Source organism: Heptranchias perlo, chromosome 4 (genome assembly GCF_035084215.1).
Source record: "Heptranchias perlo isolate sHepPer1 chromosome 4, sHepPer1.hap1, whole genome shotgun sequence".
Classification (NCBI taxonomy): Eukaryota; Metazoa; Chordata; class Chondrichthyes; order Hexanchiformes; family Hexanchidae; genus Heptranchias; species Heptranchias perlo.
The window spans coordinates 34,767,397-34,784,156 of NC_090328.1; the positions used below are offsets into that span (position 1 = coordinate 34,767,397).

The 16,760-nt window shown below is 41.4% G+C and overlaps 1 protein-coding gene across 1 annotated transcript; it reads right to left on the bottom strand.

Annotated features, from left to right (window-relative positions):
• Positions 1 to 595: 595 nt before the first annotated feature.
• Positions 596 to 15,596, bottom strand: LOC137320468 (protein mab-21-like 3). Its single transcript, XM_067982165.1, has 4 exons — positions 15,079 to 15,596; positions 5,957 to 6,173; positions 2,266 to 2,443; positions 596 to 2,188 (listed from the first exon to the last, which is right to left on the bottom strand). The coding sequence occupies exons 1-4, from the start codon at positions 15,479 to 15,481 to the stop codon at positions 1,955 to 1,957; spliced, it is 1,032 nt and encodes a 343-aa protein (XP_067838266.1). The 5' UTR covers positions 15,482 to 15,596; the 3' UTR covers positions 596 to 1,954.
• Positions 15,597 to 16,760: the final 1,164 nt, after the last annotated feature.

Genomic DNA, 16,760 nt, shown 5'->3' on the forward strand with positions numbered 1-16,760 from the left:
TCTGATTTGGTGAGTTTGATCATTTTATTTGTTGCTCTGCTTTTATGGTTTATGGTTTAATCTCAGGTTTCTGGTTCCTATCATTCTTTTTCTTTGCAAGCGACAGCAGTGTGAAAAATGGTCTACTTTACCACAGGGTTGGTATGATTTCCCTTTTGCTGGACAGTTGTACTCATGTGGATATGTGTCACCATAGAAATAATACTCCTTGCAGTGGGCTTTTGTGTCTTTTTGTTTTGATTTCTATTGCTTAATATATAACTTATTGACAACATCCTTTGGTTCACCTACCTTTGTGTCATCAGCAAATTTAGCAACCATACATTCAGTCCCTTCATCCAAGTCATTGATATAGATTGTAAATAGTTGAGGCCCAAGCACTGATCCCTGTGGCACTCCACTTGTTATATCTTGCCAACCTGAAAATGACCCATTTATGCCTATTCTCTGTTTCTTGTTGGCTAACCAATCCTTTATCCATGCTAATATGTTACCTCCTTCACCATGAGCTTTTATTTTGTGTAGTAGCCTTTGATGTGGCACCTTATCAAAAGCCTTCTGGAATTCCAAGTACACCACATCCACAGGATCCCCTTTATCCACGTTGCTTGTTACTTCCTCAAAGAACTCTAATAAATTAGTCAAACACGATTTCCCTTTCACAAAGCCGTGTTGACTCTACCTGATTGCAACGAGTAGTATGCTGATTACTGGAGGATATGTGGGATGCAATTACTGTTCAGATATATTGACAGGTTAAATAGTACAAGAGCAGAAAGACACAGCAAGATAACAAAACAGCACAATAAAAATAGAAACAATCCACAAAGAATTAAAATACCCTTTTTAAAAATTCTGTTTCTTATAAGACCTGATAGACAATTGGACTTTTGGATGAAACAGTCAGGTTTGTCTCTTGGTAGACCTTCAGGAAGTGATGTTGCATGTGGGTGAGGCAAATCCTAGGTTGCTCATGGAATTCATATCTCTTGCTAGAAGACTATAGGAGAATCCTGCAATTTTTATTCGGCCCAAAGGCCTCTGAAGACAGTGGTAATGATTACCAAGGATCAAATGACAAAATACATAGGGATTGTTACATGGAATGATAATTAACAATTTGTTACACACCATCTGAGTCTCATGTAATTGCAAAGCCTTTGACATTGCACAATTTGATATGTATCTAGAGGTTTTTATCATAACTAATGTTCAGATCAATCAACCTTACTTGGTTCCTGTAGACAACATGTCCTCCATTTTGAAACTTGGTGAGGGAGGACAGCTTCCATTTTAACTTCAGTTATTTTGAAATTATATGAAATAAAGTCAGAAACTTCCCTATCATAATAAATCTTTTAAGAGATGAAACAATTCAAACTATGCACATAGAATCCTATGTCCTAGAAATTACAACTGTTTATGCACTGTCATGTTTGCAATTAGAAAGGTTACATACTATTGCTAACAATTCTGTTTCAGGGATATTAATACACAATGTTATCGACCACAAAAGCCAGGGAGCAGAATTTCCGTTTGGTCTTAGTTGTGCTGTCCTGCTATCACTTTTGTTAGTAGAGTTTTACTTGAAGAAATTTGAACCATTTGCCCAATAATTTGAGTACCTCATACACAATGTATCAAATTAAGAGATACAAACAGTAATGAAGAACTGCACAATAAGTATGTGAAAGAGCATGTATAATGCAAAAAAAAAGTGCGTGCGCATTATACATATTGGCACCATTAGGGTTTAGGTGATAAATTTCTGCGGGGGATCTCCCAATTATTCACCGTAACTTCGGCCATATACGCCATTTCTCTAGCATTTTTACTTAAATTATGGTGGATGATTGAGAGAAACCCTGCGGAAATTCCAGGTACACATTCCAAAAGAAATATCCTGGTCCTTGATTAAAACCACAATGTGTTTTTTTCCCCTCTTCCAAACAGATTATACAAGCTCTGTTTCTGGGTCTTCTAGAACATTGCGGATTTTTTCTTGCAACCATAGGTAGGTTTTATCAGCAACACGTTCAAAAAGGTTGACGTTAGCTTGATAATAGTGATCCAGGCGCTTCTCGTTGCAGCAGTGCTTTAAAACATCCAAAAAGTTGCAAAATGATTTTGCCAGCGAGTCCCAGTGCTGGGGTTCTGGATACTTTTCCCTAGTATGGAAATAGAGAAACTGCAAAGGAGAGAAACAGTGAGACTTTGATTAAGCTAATGACGTTAATTTATTTAGATTATAATTGAAAAACCTACCTTCATCATGAAGGACCCGAGAAAAGGTCGGCTCTTTCCTAGATAGCCTTCGCATAGTTGATCCACAGTCCAATCATAGCTATTGAGTGATTTAAAGATTTTGAAGGCCTTTTTACAATTGCCACCTTTGCTATCTATTTTCCCAAGTAAAAAGGCATCGATCCTTGAGAAGGAAGGCCTTTAAAAACAATAATGCATAGCCATAATTTTTCCCTCTTGCATCATCTGGTTATAAATTACAGCAACTCTGGTCCTGTTTACTGAGTAACTTCACAAAATTTTGTTCTGTAATTGCAGCATTAATCAACCTCTAATAGCTGTAGTCACAAGGAGAGACTCAGAATGTGTTCATCACCTGCACATAAAAGGTTAACATTAAGCTAAAGAGTCAACAACAACTTGCATTTCTATAGCACCCTAATGTAGAACAACATCTGAAAGGGTTTCACGGAGACGTAATCAAAAATGGATTCTGAGCCAAAGAAGAAAATATCAGGAAGTGTGACCAAAAGCTTGGACAAAGAAGTGGCTTTTAAGGAGGGTGTTAAAGGAGAAAAGTGAGGTGGAGAGGCAGAGGGGTTTAAGGAGGCAATTCCAGACCATGGACCCTAGGCGGCTAAAGGTATGGCCGCCAATGGTGGGAAGAAGGGCAGGGGATGCGCAAGGCCAGAATCGTAGGAATGGAGAGTTCATGGGAGGAGGGGATTCTAGGGCTCAAGGAAGCTAGAGATAGGGAAAGGTTTAAGCATGAGGATCAGAATTTTAAATTTGAGGCATTGGGGGACTGGGAGCCAACATAGGTCAGCAAGGACAGGGGTGTTGAGTGAACAAGACTTGGTGCGGGATAGAATACGGGCAGCAGAATTTTGGATGAGCTGGAGTTTATAGAGGGTGGAGGATGGGAGGCCAGCCAGCATTGGAATAGTCATGATGGAGGTGAGAAAAGCATGGTTGAAAGTTTCAGTGGCAGATCTGCTGAGGTCGGGGCAAGTGAGCAATGTTAGGAAGGTGGAAGTAGGTGGTCTTTTTGATGGATAAAATATGGTGTTGGAAGCTCATCTTGGGGTTGAATAGACCATCAAAGTTGCAAACAGTTTGGTTGAGCCTGAGACAGTGGTCGGGGACAGGGTGGAATTGGTGGCTATGGTATTGGGTTTGTGATGTGGGCCAAAGACGATGGCTTCAGACTTCCCAATGCTCAGCTGGAGGAAATCGCAACTCATCTAAGACTGGGTGTCGGACAAACAGGCTGACAACACAGAGGCAGTGGAAGGGTTGAGAGAGACGATGGAGAGATAGGGCTGAGTGTCATCAGCATACATGTGTAAGCTGACTCCATGTCTGCAGTAGATGTTGCTAAGGAGCAACATGTAGGTGAGGAAGAGGGGGTCTCCTTGGGAGAATCTGAAGGTAATGGTGTGAGGGCAAAAAGAGTAGCCATTGCTGAAGATGCTTAAGCTACGATCAGATAGTAAAGTGTAGAACCAAATGAGGGCAGTCCCACAAAGCTGGATAAGAGGAGAGGTGGAGCAGGATGGTGTGGTCTACTGTGCCATAGGCTGCAGAGGTGTCAAGCTAAAGAGTCATATTAAAGTCAGCATGGTTTTACGAAGGGGAAGTCATGTCTGACAAATTTGCTTGAGTTCTTTGAGGATATAACGTACAGAGTGGATAAAGGGGAACCAGTGGATGTAGTGTATTTAGACTTCCAGAAGGCATTCGACAAGGTGCCACATAAAAGATTATTGCTCAAGATAAAGAATCACTGGATTGGGGGTAATATTCTGGCATGGGTGGAGGATTGGTTATCTAACAGGAAGCAGAGAGTTGGGATAAATGGTACATTCTCGGACTGGCAACCAGTAGCCAGTGGTGTTCCGCAGGGGTCGGTGCTGGGTCCCCAACTCTTTACAATCTATATTAACGATTTGGAGGAGGGGACCAAGTGTAATATATCAAAGTTTGCAGATGATACAAAGATGGGAGGGAAAGTGGAGAGTGAGGAGGACATAAAAAACCTACAAGGGGATATAGACAGGCTGGGTGAGTGGGCGGAGATTTGGCAGATGCAATACAATGTTGGAAAATGTGAGGTTATGCACTTTGGCAGGAAAAATTGGAGAGCAAGTTATTATCTCAATGGCGAGAAACTGGAAAGTACTGCAGTACAAAGGGATCTGGGGGTCCTAGTGCAAGAAAATCAAAAGGTTAGTATGCAGGTGATCAAGAAGGCCAACGGAATGTTGGCTTTTATTGCTAGGGGGATAGAATATAAAAACAGAGAGGTATTGCTGCAGTTATATAAGGTATTGGTGAGACCGCACCTGGAATACTGCATACAGTTTTGGTCTCCATACTTAAGAAAAGACATACTTGCTCTCGAGGCAGTACAAAGAAGGTTCACTCGGTTAATCCCGGGGATGAGGGGGCGGACATATGAGGAGAGGTTGAGCAGATTGGGACTCTACTCATTGGAGTTCAGAAGAATGAGAGGCGATCTTATTGAAACATATAAGATTGTGAAGGGGCTTGATCGGGTGGATGCGGTAAGGATGTTCCCAAGGATGGGTGAAACTAGAATGAGGGGGCATAATCTTAGAATAAGGGGCTGCTCTTTCAAAACGGAGATGAGGAGAAACTTCTTCACTCAGAGGGTGGTAGGTCTGTGGAATTTGCTGCCCCAGGAAGCTGTGGAAGCTACATCATTAAATAAATTTAAAACAGAAATAGGCAGTTTCCTAGAAGTAAAGGGAATTCGGGGTTACGGGGAGCGGGCAGGAAATTGGACATGATTTTAGATTTGAGGTTAGGACCAGATCAGCCATGATCTTATTGAATGGCGGAGCAGGCTCGAGGGGCCGATTGGCCTACTCCTGCTCCTATTTCTTATGTTCTTATGTTCTTAAATACCTAGGCTTTCCGGCTTTCCCTCTCCCAGTGGCATGCCAGTCAGTGATCTACTGAAGTGAAGTGACTTAAAGAAGGAGGAGTTTCTGTATATTTTGCTCCTCAAAAAGAAAGTACCTCCTATTTTACTAAGACAATTCTCATTCTTGGACAGTCTTTTCTTCCTTGTGGATACCTATTATTTAAGATTTCGGCCACCTTTCTGAAACAGCCGAGAACGACATTTCTGGGGACACCCTCTGGGATATTTTTCTATGCCTTGGGGTATTTTTCTACATTAAATGCAAGTTGTTATTATTGTACTATTACCAATAGTACTTAGCACATTAGCACCTATACATTTATAGGAAAAACTGCATTTAAGCCACTTTGATTTAATGTTGTGAAATGCTTCTTGTGTGATACTTTTAACATTAACTCAAATTAATCACACCACTATCACCACCAGTAACAGATCTGTAACTACTATTGTTTCACACTGGTGTTATACAGCTCAAAATACTCTCTCTAGAGATAGTCTACATTTGGAAGCACAAAATCTATAATCCTTCCACTGGGTGCTTTTCACAGTTCAAGTGGACATAGAACAAAAACTTCTCACACTCATCTATCTTTTATTGAAATTCTCGTGAAAAAGTGCACACAGAAGGTGACTGAGTAAATTTTATATACCTGCTGCTGTGTTTTTCTGAAATCCTAGTAACCATTCTAACACTGATTTCCATGTTCAGTTCAATTAAACAAATATTTAATGTGGCAAATACATTACATAATTTTTTTTTACCTCCAATGTATTCCCTGACATGTCATGTCTATCCCCATGCCTTTGACATATTCTTGTTGTTCATGGTTCAGCCATTTGGACTGGCCATTCAGCCAGCTTGGATAAGGCCATTTCATATTTGAGAACCAAAGGGCACTTTCAATGCAAAGCACAATGTCAATTTTTATCCAGTCGATAGTCAGACACAAAGCTGCAGCTGTAATCTTCTTTTTCCTAACTATAAGTACAAGTTCATTATTAGTTAAATACATGAGATAGTGGATAGTAATACATTAGATACAATACATCTAATGGCAAAGCTGAAAATGAACTCCCTTTAAATTGGGACAAATGTCACAACAAATACACGATGGTAGCTTTCAAAATATCTGCGGATTAGTTAAAAACTTACCTGTCTGCCATTCTGCTGTGGTGATCATCAGGAACCATTATTATCTGACCATACGTCAGAAACCAGAATATGATGGGTTTTCTATCTCTAATACTGAATAACTGTTGATTTCTAATTTGTTAAAGCTGTCACAAAATTAAGGGAAGACAACCAGAGGGCACTGCATTAATTTTTTGTGTTGATTAGCTCTGACTTTACTGTTTTGATTTAATTTTGTTACTTTACATAAATTTTGTTTCCTTTTTTGGGGTTTAAACTAGTTTAGGTGGACCATCCCTCCTTATAATAAGGGGTTGCCCGTTTAAGATGGAAATGAGGAAGAATTTCTTCTCCCAGAGGGTCGAGCATCTTTGGAATTCTTTACCCCAAAAAGCTGTGGAGGCTGAGTCATCAAATACATTCAAGGCTGAGTTAGACAAATTTTTGATCAGCAAGCGAATCAATGAATATGGGGGAAAGGCGGGAAAGTAGAGTTGAGGTAAAAATCAGATCAGCCACGATCTCATTGAATGGCAGAGCAGGTTCGAGGGGCCGAATGGCCTACTCCTATCACTTATGGTCTTATATAAGGAGACATCTGTTTTATCCCAGTGAGGTTGAGCTAAACTAATTCCAAAGCCCCGCCAGCCTATTACAAAATAGCACTCTTTCATGTTATGACTGGTTTAGTTGGGCCATCTCCCACCCTGTAATTTTTGTTTTGGTGTTGACCCTTTAAGGGGAGGTACATGATGCCTCCCAGAAATGTTGGACTTATGCAATCCCACAATTCTTACTGGCTTATCTAAACTAGTACTTTTCCATGTTGTCTGCATGTTTATTACCATCTGTTTGGATGTTGGTCTTGGCTCAGTGGTACCACTCTTGCCTCTGAGGCAGAAGGTTGTGGGTTCAAGCCCCACTCCAGAGACTTAAGCACATAATCTAGGCTGAAGGAGTACTGCGCTGTCAAAGATGCCGTCTTTTGGCTGAGATGTTAAACCGAGACCCCCATCTGCCTTCTCAGGTGGATGTAAAAAATCCCATGGTACTATTTGAAGAAGAGTAGGAGAGTTCGCTGGTGTCCTGGCCAACATTTATCCCTCAACCAGCACCTAAAACATATGATCTGGTCATTTATTTAATTGCTGTTTGTGGGGGCTTGCTGTGCGCAAATTGGCAGCCGTGCTTCCTATATGACAACAATGACTACACTTCAAAAGTACTTAATTGGCTGTAAAGTGCTTTAGGATATCCTGAGGTTGTGAAAGGCGCTATGTAAATGCAAGTTCTTTCTATATGAATTACCCTGCATTCATCTACGTTAAAAGCCATCTGCCATATCTCAAGCTATCTACATAATTCACCCCAATTTCTTTGAAGACAGTCAGTCAATCTACCTTTCACTTGTTACCTGCCTACTAATGATTGAGTGCAATGTGGAACATGTTGGTTTCTCAGCTGCTGGGAACATTGGAAATATCCTAATATGGAAGACATCCAGCTGCTTTTCATTTACTTCTGATTCTGAGAAAAAGTTAGTTTTATTATTCTTGGAAGACCTGTTTTTCCAGTCAGTAACATTGCACAATTAAGCTTCACAGCTATAAATTCCAGCCTGTGCTTAGAGTTATACTTTGACCAATGAGTCTAAGCATGATAAGAAATTTCACCCACTCAAAACAGATTAACATCTGAATAATAGCTCCTGGCAATCTCAATCATATTTTTTTCCCTCTCTCTAGTCTTTCCATAAGCCTTCTTGGTTTCACTAAACCACACAACGGCGGCCAAGAGGGCAGGCAAGCTGACAACCTATGCTACTCTGAGCTGGGAACTAGAAATTAGCTTAGACTATCTCTAGGGTCACTCGCCATTTTATTTTCTCTCCCTTCTGTGAGGAGATTCCTGGTGTCAACTAAATACGTATCCGCAGCAGTTTAAATAAGAACATAAGATATAGGAGCAGGAGTAGGCCATATGGCCCCTCGACCCTGCTCTGCCATTCATTCAGTCAGATCACGGCTGATCTTCGACCTCAACTCCATTTTCCTGCCTGATCGCTGTATCCCTTGATTCCCCTAGAGTCCAAAAATCTAACTATCTCAGCCTTTAATATACTCAACAACTCAGCATCCACAGCCCTCTGGGGTAGAGAATTCCAAAGATTCACAACCCTCTGAGTGAAGAAATGTCTCCTCATCTCAGTCTTAAATGGCAGACCCCTTAGCCGGTGACTCTCCAGCCAGGGGAAACAACCTTTCAGCATCTACCCGGTCAAGGCCCCTCAGAATCTTATGTTTCATTGAGATCACCTCTCATTCTTCTAAACTCCAGAGAGTATAGGCCCATTCTACTCAACCTCATAGGACAACCCGCTCATCCCAGGAATTAATCTAATGAACTTTTGTTGCACTGCCTCGAAGGCAAGTAAATCCTTCCTTAGATAAGGAGACCAAAACTGTACGCAGTACTCCAGGTGAAGTCTTACCAAAGCTTTAAATATTCCGCCACTTTCTTGCCTATATCCCTTTGCAGATTCTTTGCCTCCTCCTCACAGCTTACTTTCCCACCTAGCTTTGTATTGTCAGCAAACTTGGATACATTACTCGGTCCCTTCATCTAAATCATTAATATAGATTGTAAATAGCTGAGGCCCAAGCACCAATCCTTGCGCCAACCTGAAAATGACCTGTTTATCCCTACTCTGTTTTCTGTCCATTAACCAATCCTCTAACCATGCTAATGTTACCCCCAACCCCCATGAGCCCTTTTCTTGCGCAACAGCCTTTTATGTGGCACCTTATCGAATGCCTTTTGAAAATCCAAATATACTACATCCACTGGTTCCCCTTTATCTACCCTGCTAGTTAAAACCTCAAAAAACTAAGATTTGTCAAACACGATTTCCTTTTCATTAAAACATGTTGACTCTGCCTAATCATATTTTGATGTTCTAAGTGCCCTGTTACCACTTCCTTAATCATGGATTCCAGCATTTTCCCGATGACTGATGTCATGCTAACTGGCCTGTAGTTCCCTGTTTTCTCTCTCCTTCCTTTCTTGAATAGTGGGGTTACATTTGTTACCTTCCAATCCGCTGGGACCGATCTAGAATCTAGGGAATTTTGGAAGATCATAACCAATGCATCCACTATCTCTGCAGCCACCTCTTTTAGAACCCTCAGATGTAGGCCATCAGGTCCAGGGGATTTATCGGCTATTAGTCCCATTAGTTTCTCAAGTACTTTTTCCTCTACGGATACTAATTACTTGCCAATCAAGTTACATTGAATCTACAGCACAGAAACAGGCCATTCGGCCCAACTGGTCTATGTTGGTGTTTATGCTCCACATGAGGCTCCTAGAATCATAATCATAGAGTGGTTACAACATAGATGGAGGCCATTCGGCCCATCAAGCCCGTGCCGGCTCTTTGTAAGAGCAATCCATTAAGTCCCATTCCCCCACTCTTCCCCATAGCCCTGCAAAATTTTTCCCTACAACTATTTAGCCAATTCCTTTTTGAAAGCCACGATTGAATCTGCTTCCACCATCTTTTCAGGCAGCGCATTCCTGATCCTAACTACTCGCTATATAAAAAAAGTCTTTCCTCATGTCGCCTTTGGTTCTTTTGCCAATCACCTTAAATCTGTGTCCTCTGGTTCTCAACCCTTCTGCCAATGGGAACAGTTTCTCTTTATTTACTTTATCTAAATCCTTCATGATTTTGAACCCTTCTATCAAATCTCCTCTTAACCTTCTCTGCTCTAAGGAGAATAACCCCAGCTTTTCCAGTCTATCTACATTACTGAAGTCCCTCATCCCTGGAATCATTCTAGTAAATCCTTTCTGCGCCCTTTCTAAGGCCTTCACATCCTTCCTAAACTGCGGTGCCCAGAATTGGACAAAATACTCCAGCTGTGGTCGAACCAGTGTTTTATAAATGTTCAACATAACTTCCTTGCTTTTGTACTCTATGCCTCTATAAAGCCCAGGATCCCATAGGCTTTTTTAAACCACTTTCTCAACCTGTCCTGCCACCTTCAAAGATTTGTGCACATATACCCCTAGGTCTCTGTTCCTGCACCCCCTTTAGAACTGCATCGTTTAGTTTATATTGCTTCTCCTCATTCTTCCTGCCAAAGTGTATCACTTCGCACTTCTCTGCATTAAATTTTATCTGCTTTGTGTCCGCCCATTCCACCAGCCTGTCTATGTCCTCTTGAAGTCTATTACTATCCTCCTCACTGTTTACTACACTTCCAAGTTTTGTGACATCTGCAAATTTTGAAATTGTGCCCTGTATACCCAAGTCCAAGTCATTAATATGTATCAAAAAAAGCAGTGGTCCTAGTACGGACGCTGGGGAATACCACTGAATACTTTCCTCTAGTCTGAAAAACAACTGTTCACCACTACTCTCTGTTTCCTGTCATTTAGCCAATTTCATATTCAAGCTGCCACTGCCCATTTTATTCCATGGGCTTCAGTTTTGCTGACAAGCCCATGGAATGTGGCACTTTATCAAACACCTTTTGAAAGTCCATATACACATCAACTGCATTGCCCTCATCAAAAAACTCAATTAAGTTAGTCAAACACGATTGGCTTTTAACAAATCCACGTTGGCATGCCTTCATTAATCCACACTGGTCCAAGTGACCATCAATTTTGTCCCGGATTATCGTTTCTGAAGCCTTCTCCACCACTGAGGTTAAACTGACTGGCCTGTAGTTGCTGGGTTTATCCTTACACCTTTTTTGAACAAGGGTGTAACATTTGCAATTCTCCACTCCTCTGGCACCACCCCCATATCTAAGGAGGATTGGAAGACTATGGCCAGCACCTCTGCAATTTCCACCCTTACTTCCCTCAGCGACCTAGGATACATCCCATCCAGACCAGGTGACTTAGCAACTTTGAGTACAGCTAGTCTTTCTAGTACCTCCTTTATCAATTTTTAGCTCATCCAGTATCTTAACTACCTCCTCTTTTACTGTGACTTTGGCAGCATCTTCTTCCTTGGTAAAGACAGATGCAAACTACTCATTTAGTACCTCGGCCATGCCCTCTGCCTTCATGTGCAGATCTCCTTTTTGGTCCCTAATCGGCCCCACCCCTCCTTTCACTACTGTTTATGATTTATATGCCCATAGAAGACTTTTGGATTCCTTTTTATGTTAGCTGCCAGTCTATTCTCATACTCTCTCTTTGCCCCTCATTTCCTTTTTCACTTCTCTGTACTTTCTATATTCAGCCTGGTTCTCACTTGTATTGTCAACCTGACATCTGCCATATGCTCCCTTTTTCTGCTTCATCTTATTCTCTAGCTCTTGTCATCTGGTTTTGGTTGCTCTACCTCTCCCCCTTGTGAGAATGTACTTAGTCTGCACCCGAACCATCTCCTCTTTAAAGGCCACCCATTGTTCGATCACAGTTTTGCCTGCCAATCTTTGATTCCAATTTACCCAGGCCAGATCCGTTCTCAACCCACATGAAATTGGCACTCCTCTAATTAAGTATTTTTATTCTAGATTGCTCCTTGTTCTTTTTCATAACTAATCTAAACCTTATGATACTATGATCACTGTTCCCTAAATGTTCCCCCATTGACACTTTCTCCATTTCATTCCCCAGAACCAGATCCAGCAATACCTCCTTCCTCGTTGGGCCAGAAACATACTTATCAAGACAGTTCTCCTGAACACACATGAAATTCCCCCCCCACTCTTTGCCCTTTACACTATTACTATTCCAGTCTCATGTTAGAATAGTTGAAGTCCCCCATTATCATTACCTCTATAGTTCTTACACCTGTGTAATTTCCCTGCAAATTTGCTCCTCTATCTCCTTCCCACTTGTTGATGGCCTATAGAATACACCCAGTAGTGTAATGGCATCTCTATTGTTTCTTAATTCTAACCAAATAGATTCTGTCTTTTACCCTTCAAGGAAATCCTCTCTCTCCAGCACTGCAATATTCTCCTTAATCAATATTGCCACCCACCCCCTCCTTTTCTTTCCTGAACACCTTGTATCTAGAAATATTTAGTACCCAGTCTTGCCCTTTTTTGAGCCAGGCCTCTGTATACACCACTACATCATATTCCCATGTGACTATTTGCACTTGCAGCTCATCAACCTTATTTACCACACTTCATGCATTTACACACATGCACTCTAAACTTATCTTAAACTGTCTCATATTCTCTTAGTTTGATTCTGCCTAATACTGTACTATTTCTTACTCTAGGGCTATCTGTCTCTCCCAATCCTTTGTGCACCTTGTTCCTCTTTTCTAATGCTACATCCTGGTGTCCATCCCCCTGCCAAATTAGTTTAAACCCTCCCACATCTCTAGTGAATCTCCCCAGGAGGACATTGGTCCCAGCTCTGTTGAGGTGCAACCCATAGATCTTAAATTGGTCCCCCCTGCCCAGAACTGGTCCCAATGCCCCAAGAATCTGAAGCACTCTCTCTTGCACCATGTCTCTAGTTATGCATTAACCTACCTTATGTTCCTATTTCTGTACTCACTAGCACATGGCACTGGGAGTAATCCAGAGATAATTACCCTTGAGGTCCTGCTTTTTAACTTCCTCCCTAGTTCCTGAAACTCTGACCGCAGGACTTCATCCCCTGCCTTTCCTACGTCATTGATACCCACATGGATCACGACTTCTGGCTGTTCCCCTTACCCCCACAGAATGTCCTTTACCCCAGCACCAGGAAACAACACCATGCAGGACTCACATCGACGGTCACAGAAACACCTGCCTGTCCCCCTAACTATCAAATCCCCTATGACTATGCATTTCTACACTTCACTATGCCTCCCTGTGCAGTCCTTTGCCTCATGGTGCTATGCTTAGGACTGCACTCCTTCAAAGTGTCATCACCCTCACCAGTTTGAGAGTGCCACACACCCAGAAGATTCCTGCACTGCCTGCCTCTTCCTACCTTTTCAGATGGCCATCCACTTGCTATCCTGACCTCTCTGTGGCTGCAGGGTGACCACCTCTTGGAATGCTCAGAAACCCTCAGCTTGAGCTTGAGCAACTGGAGATATTTCCAGCACATGTGGCCCTTCAGGACACATGAAGCATCCTGAAGTTCTCACATAGCACAGAAATTGCAGGCACTGGGTCTCAGCTGCCCATCCATTATATTTAGAAACCTTTTCTTTCTAAACTCCCTTTAGGAACTCAATTATTAATTTAGTTACTGTTCACGTTCACACCCACACCATTCACAATGCATTCTATGCTTCAGTAGATAACCTTCTACTTTATACTACCTTTTGAGAACACCAGTTACAACTGCTCAATCAGCTTCCAGCTCACAGTAATTACCCTCTATTCAGGCAATCACTTACAGCTGATTGACTGTCAACTGCTATCACTACTGACTTGCAGTTTCTGTTAACCATTAGCTAACTTTTAAAGTTCTAAGTTAAATTTTAAACTAAATTTTAATTTCAATTCATCCACTACTTTACTACAGAGACCCACTCTCACCAAATTCTCACGATCCCACTCAGATCGCAATGCGTTCTATGCTTCTGTCCTTACTTAATCTAACCCTATCAGCATACCCTTCTATTCCTTTCTCCCTCATGTGATTATCTAGCTTCCCCTTAAATGTATCTATGCTATTTGCCTCAACTACTCCTTGTGGTAGCATGTTCCACATTCTTACCACTCTTTGGGTAAAGACGTTTCTCCTGAGTTCCCTAATGGATTTATTAGAGACTATCATATAAATATGACCTCTGGTTTTGGACTCTCCCACACGTGGAAATATTTTCTCCACGTCTACCCTATCAAACCCTTTCATTATCTTAAAGACCTCTATCAGGACACTCCTCAGCCTTCTCTTTTCTAGAGAAAAGAGCCCCAGCCTGTTAAGCCTATCCTAATAAGTACATCCTCTCAGTTCTGGTATCATCCTTGTGAATCTTTTTTTGCACCCTCTCCAATGCCTCCATATCCTCTTTATAATATGGAGACCAGAACTGTGCACAATACTCCAAATGTAGTCTAACCAAGGTTCTATATAAGTTTAGCGAGATTTAACAAGTTTAGCTGAGATTAGGAACGCAACACAGCATTGGGCCTACATAGATACACACCTGTATCTATGACATGGAATACTTTTGTTCCAGAGTGCTGGATTGTCATTATTTCCTATTTTAACTTAACCAGTCCTTGATTTTACATTTGGTTTGTGCTTTTTTTTTGGCCGGGTTTCCCATCTGGCTGACCTTAGCGAATCTGGCAAGTTTGATTTAGATTCCCCTCCAACTGGGTAAGACCCGTGTGTCAGTAGCCGGAGATACTAACACGGGGGTGGAATATAAATATAGTTCTAACTATAAGGTCCACCTTCTTGCTGTTATTGAGGGTTTTACCCCATTTACTTGGCACTACACTGGGCTCACTCCTTCCCTTCCCTCCCTCCGGGCTCCTGAATCTTGAACAATTCGAGGCCAAGACAGCGAGTGAGATAATATTCGGGGAGCAGGCAAATCAGCAGTTAAAATCTTAAACTTGGAAAGAGTTTATTCACGATACTATCCAGACTTAGTAATAAATATGTTGCTTCATGTAAATAATGACTGAATATCAACAACTGGTTTTAAGGAAATAGAAAAATCTAACATCGTTTGGATCAGTCGAGATATTTTTACCTGTTAAAAGTTCAAACTGATTATCTAAAAACTTTTAACCAAAGTTATGTATGTTTTTACCTTTAAATTGAAGATCATCCTTGTAGTAAATTTCTTTATATTCATTTACCAACTCAAACAGTTTCGAGATGGTTTCATCATGAGAAAGGCACCTCCACGACCCACCAACATACTCATCAATTGTAAATATATTCAAATTTGAATCAACTGGAATAACCTGGAGTTTGTCCTTTCGTAAGGGAACGAGCACATCAAGTTCATCCACTGACTCCGCTTTGGTTCCATCTGCGATACTCCCAACCTGGATAAAGTAATCTGCAAACAACTCGTCCCGGCTGTGAATAAACTCAAGAAGTTTTTTTAGCACCGACTGTATAGTGTTTTTCTTATCCACTTCACCTGGGTCCTTCTTAACGTATTTTCCATAATACTCTCGCAGGTGCTCTTCCAGTGCGCCACTCATTGCAGATATTTGTAATTCAATTTTACGTCAGTTATTTTGCAGTAATTCTGAAGCACCAGTGTTTGGTGTTTGCTTCGAACCTTTTGACAAGGGCAGAGTGCTGTTAGAGGGAAGTGTTTGGACTTCCTGTACAACGTGATTCCGTGTAAAAGAGATATGCTGATAAAGTATTTTCTACTGACAACTATTGAAACCACAGAAGGAAGTGGTTAATGCAGTGTGACAATGCATAGTAGAATTTGACATGTTCAGGGCAATGAATATGAATCAAGACAAACATTTAAACGGCACAGAAGTATTTTAGCATTGACTCCTAGTCAGAAGGTCATTAGTTCAAACCCAGGGATTGCTGGACATACAAACTGACCTGCTCAGTTTAGTGTTTTATGAATTTTCTGCAGGGATCACCAATCCCAGATGAAGTGGCACACAACTCAATGATATTGTACCAAGGAAACTTGATACTGTCCAACCTTCTTTGGGAAGATCCTGCCTGACCAAGCTGCTTGATTTCTTTGATGAAGTGATAACCCAAGTAGACCGTGGTTAACTCGCGATATTGTCTGGTTAGACATTCAGAAGGCAGTGAATAATGTTCCATACAGAAAACTATTAATCTCAAAGCTGTGGGGATTCAAGATAAAACTTGGGAAAGGATAAGAAATCGACTGAAGTATAGAAAAACCATGGATACTTGTTAGAAAGGTAATGTCAGGGTAAAGAAAGAACTTGCATTTATATAGCATCTTTCAGGACATCCCAAAGCATTTTACAGTCAAAAAACTACTTTTGAAATACAGTCACTGTTGTAATGTAGGAAACACAGCAGCCAATTTGTGCACAACAAAGTCCCACAACAGTAATGAGATAATGACCAGATAATCTGTTTTAGTGATGTTGTTTGAGGGATACATGTTGGCTACCAGCGAGAACTCCGCTGCTCTTCTTCGAAATAGTGCCACGGGATCTTTTATGTCCATCTGAGAGGGGCCTCAATTTAATGTCTCATCTGAAAGATAGCATCTCCAACAGTGCAGTACTCCCTCAGTACTATACTGAAGTGCCAGCCTAGATTATGTGCTCAGGTCTCTGGAGTGGGAATTGAACCCGCAACTTTCTGACTCAGGCGAGAGTGCTACCACTGAGCCAAGAAATAGCGAAGCATACTAGCCCCAGGGATTGGTGTCGGGACAACCGCTTTTTCTAATTTATGCAAATGACTTGGATTCAGAGACTCAATGCAAATTGGTCAAATTTGCGGATGACTCCAAACTAGAAG

What these genes read in the sequence shown, in the direction of transcription:
- LOC137320468 (XM_067982165.1), bottom strand. Translation starts at nt 15,481, where the DNA reads ATGAGTGGCGCACTGGAAGAGCACCTGCGAGAGTATTATGGAAAATAC. An exon ending in GGATGATCTTCAATTTAAAG is followed by an intron (nt 6,174 to 15,078) that starts GTAAAAACATAC and finishes TTGTACTTATAG; the next exon opens with TTAGGAAAAAGAAGATTACA. An exon ending in TCGGGTCCTTCATGATGAAG is followed by an intron (nt 2,189 to 2,265) that starts GTAGGTTTTTCA and finishes TCTCCTTTGCAG; the next exon opens with TTTCTCTATTTCCATACTAG.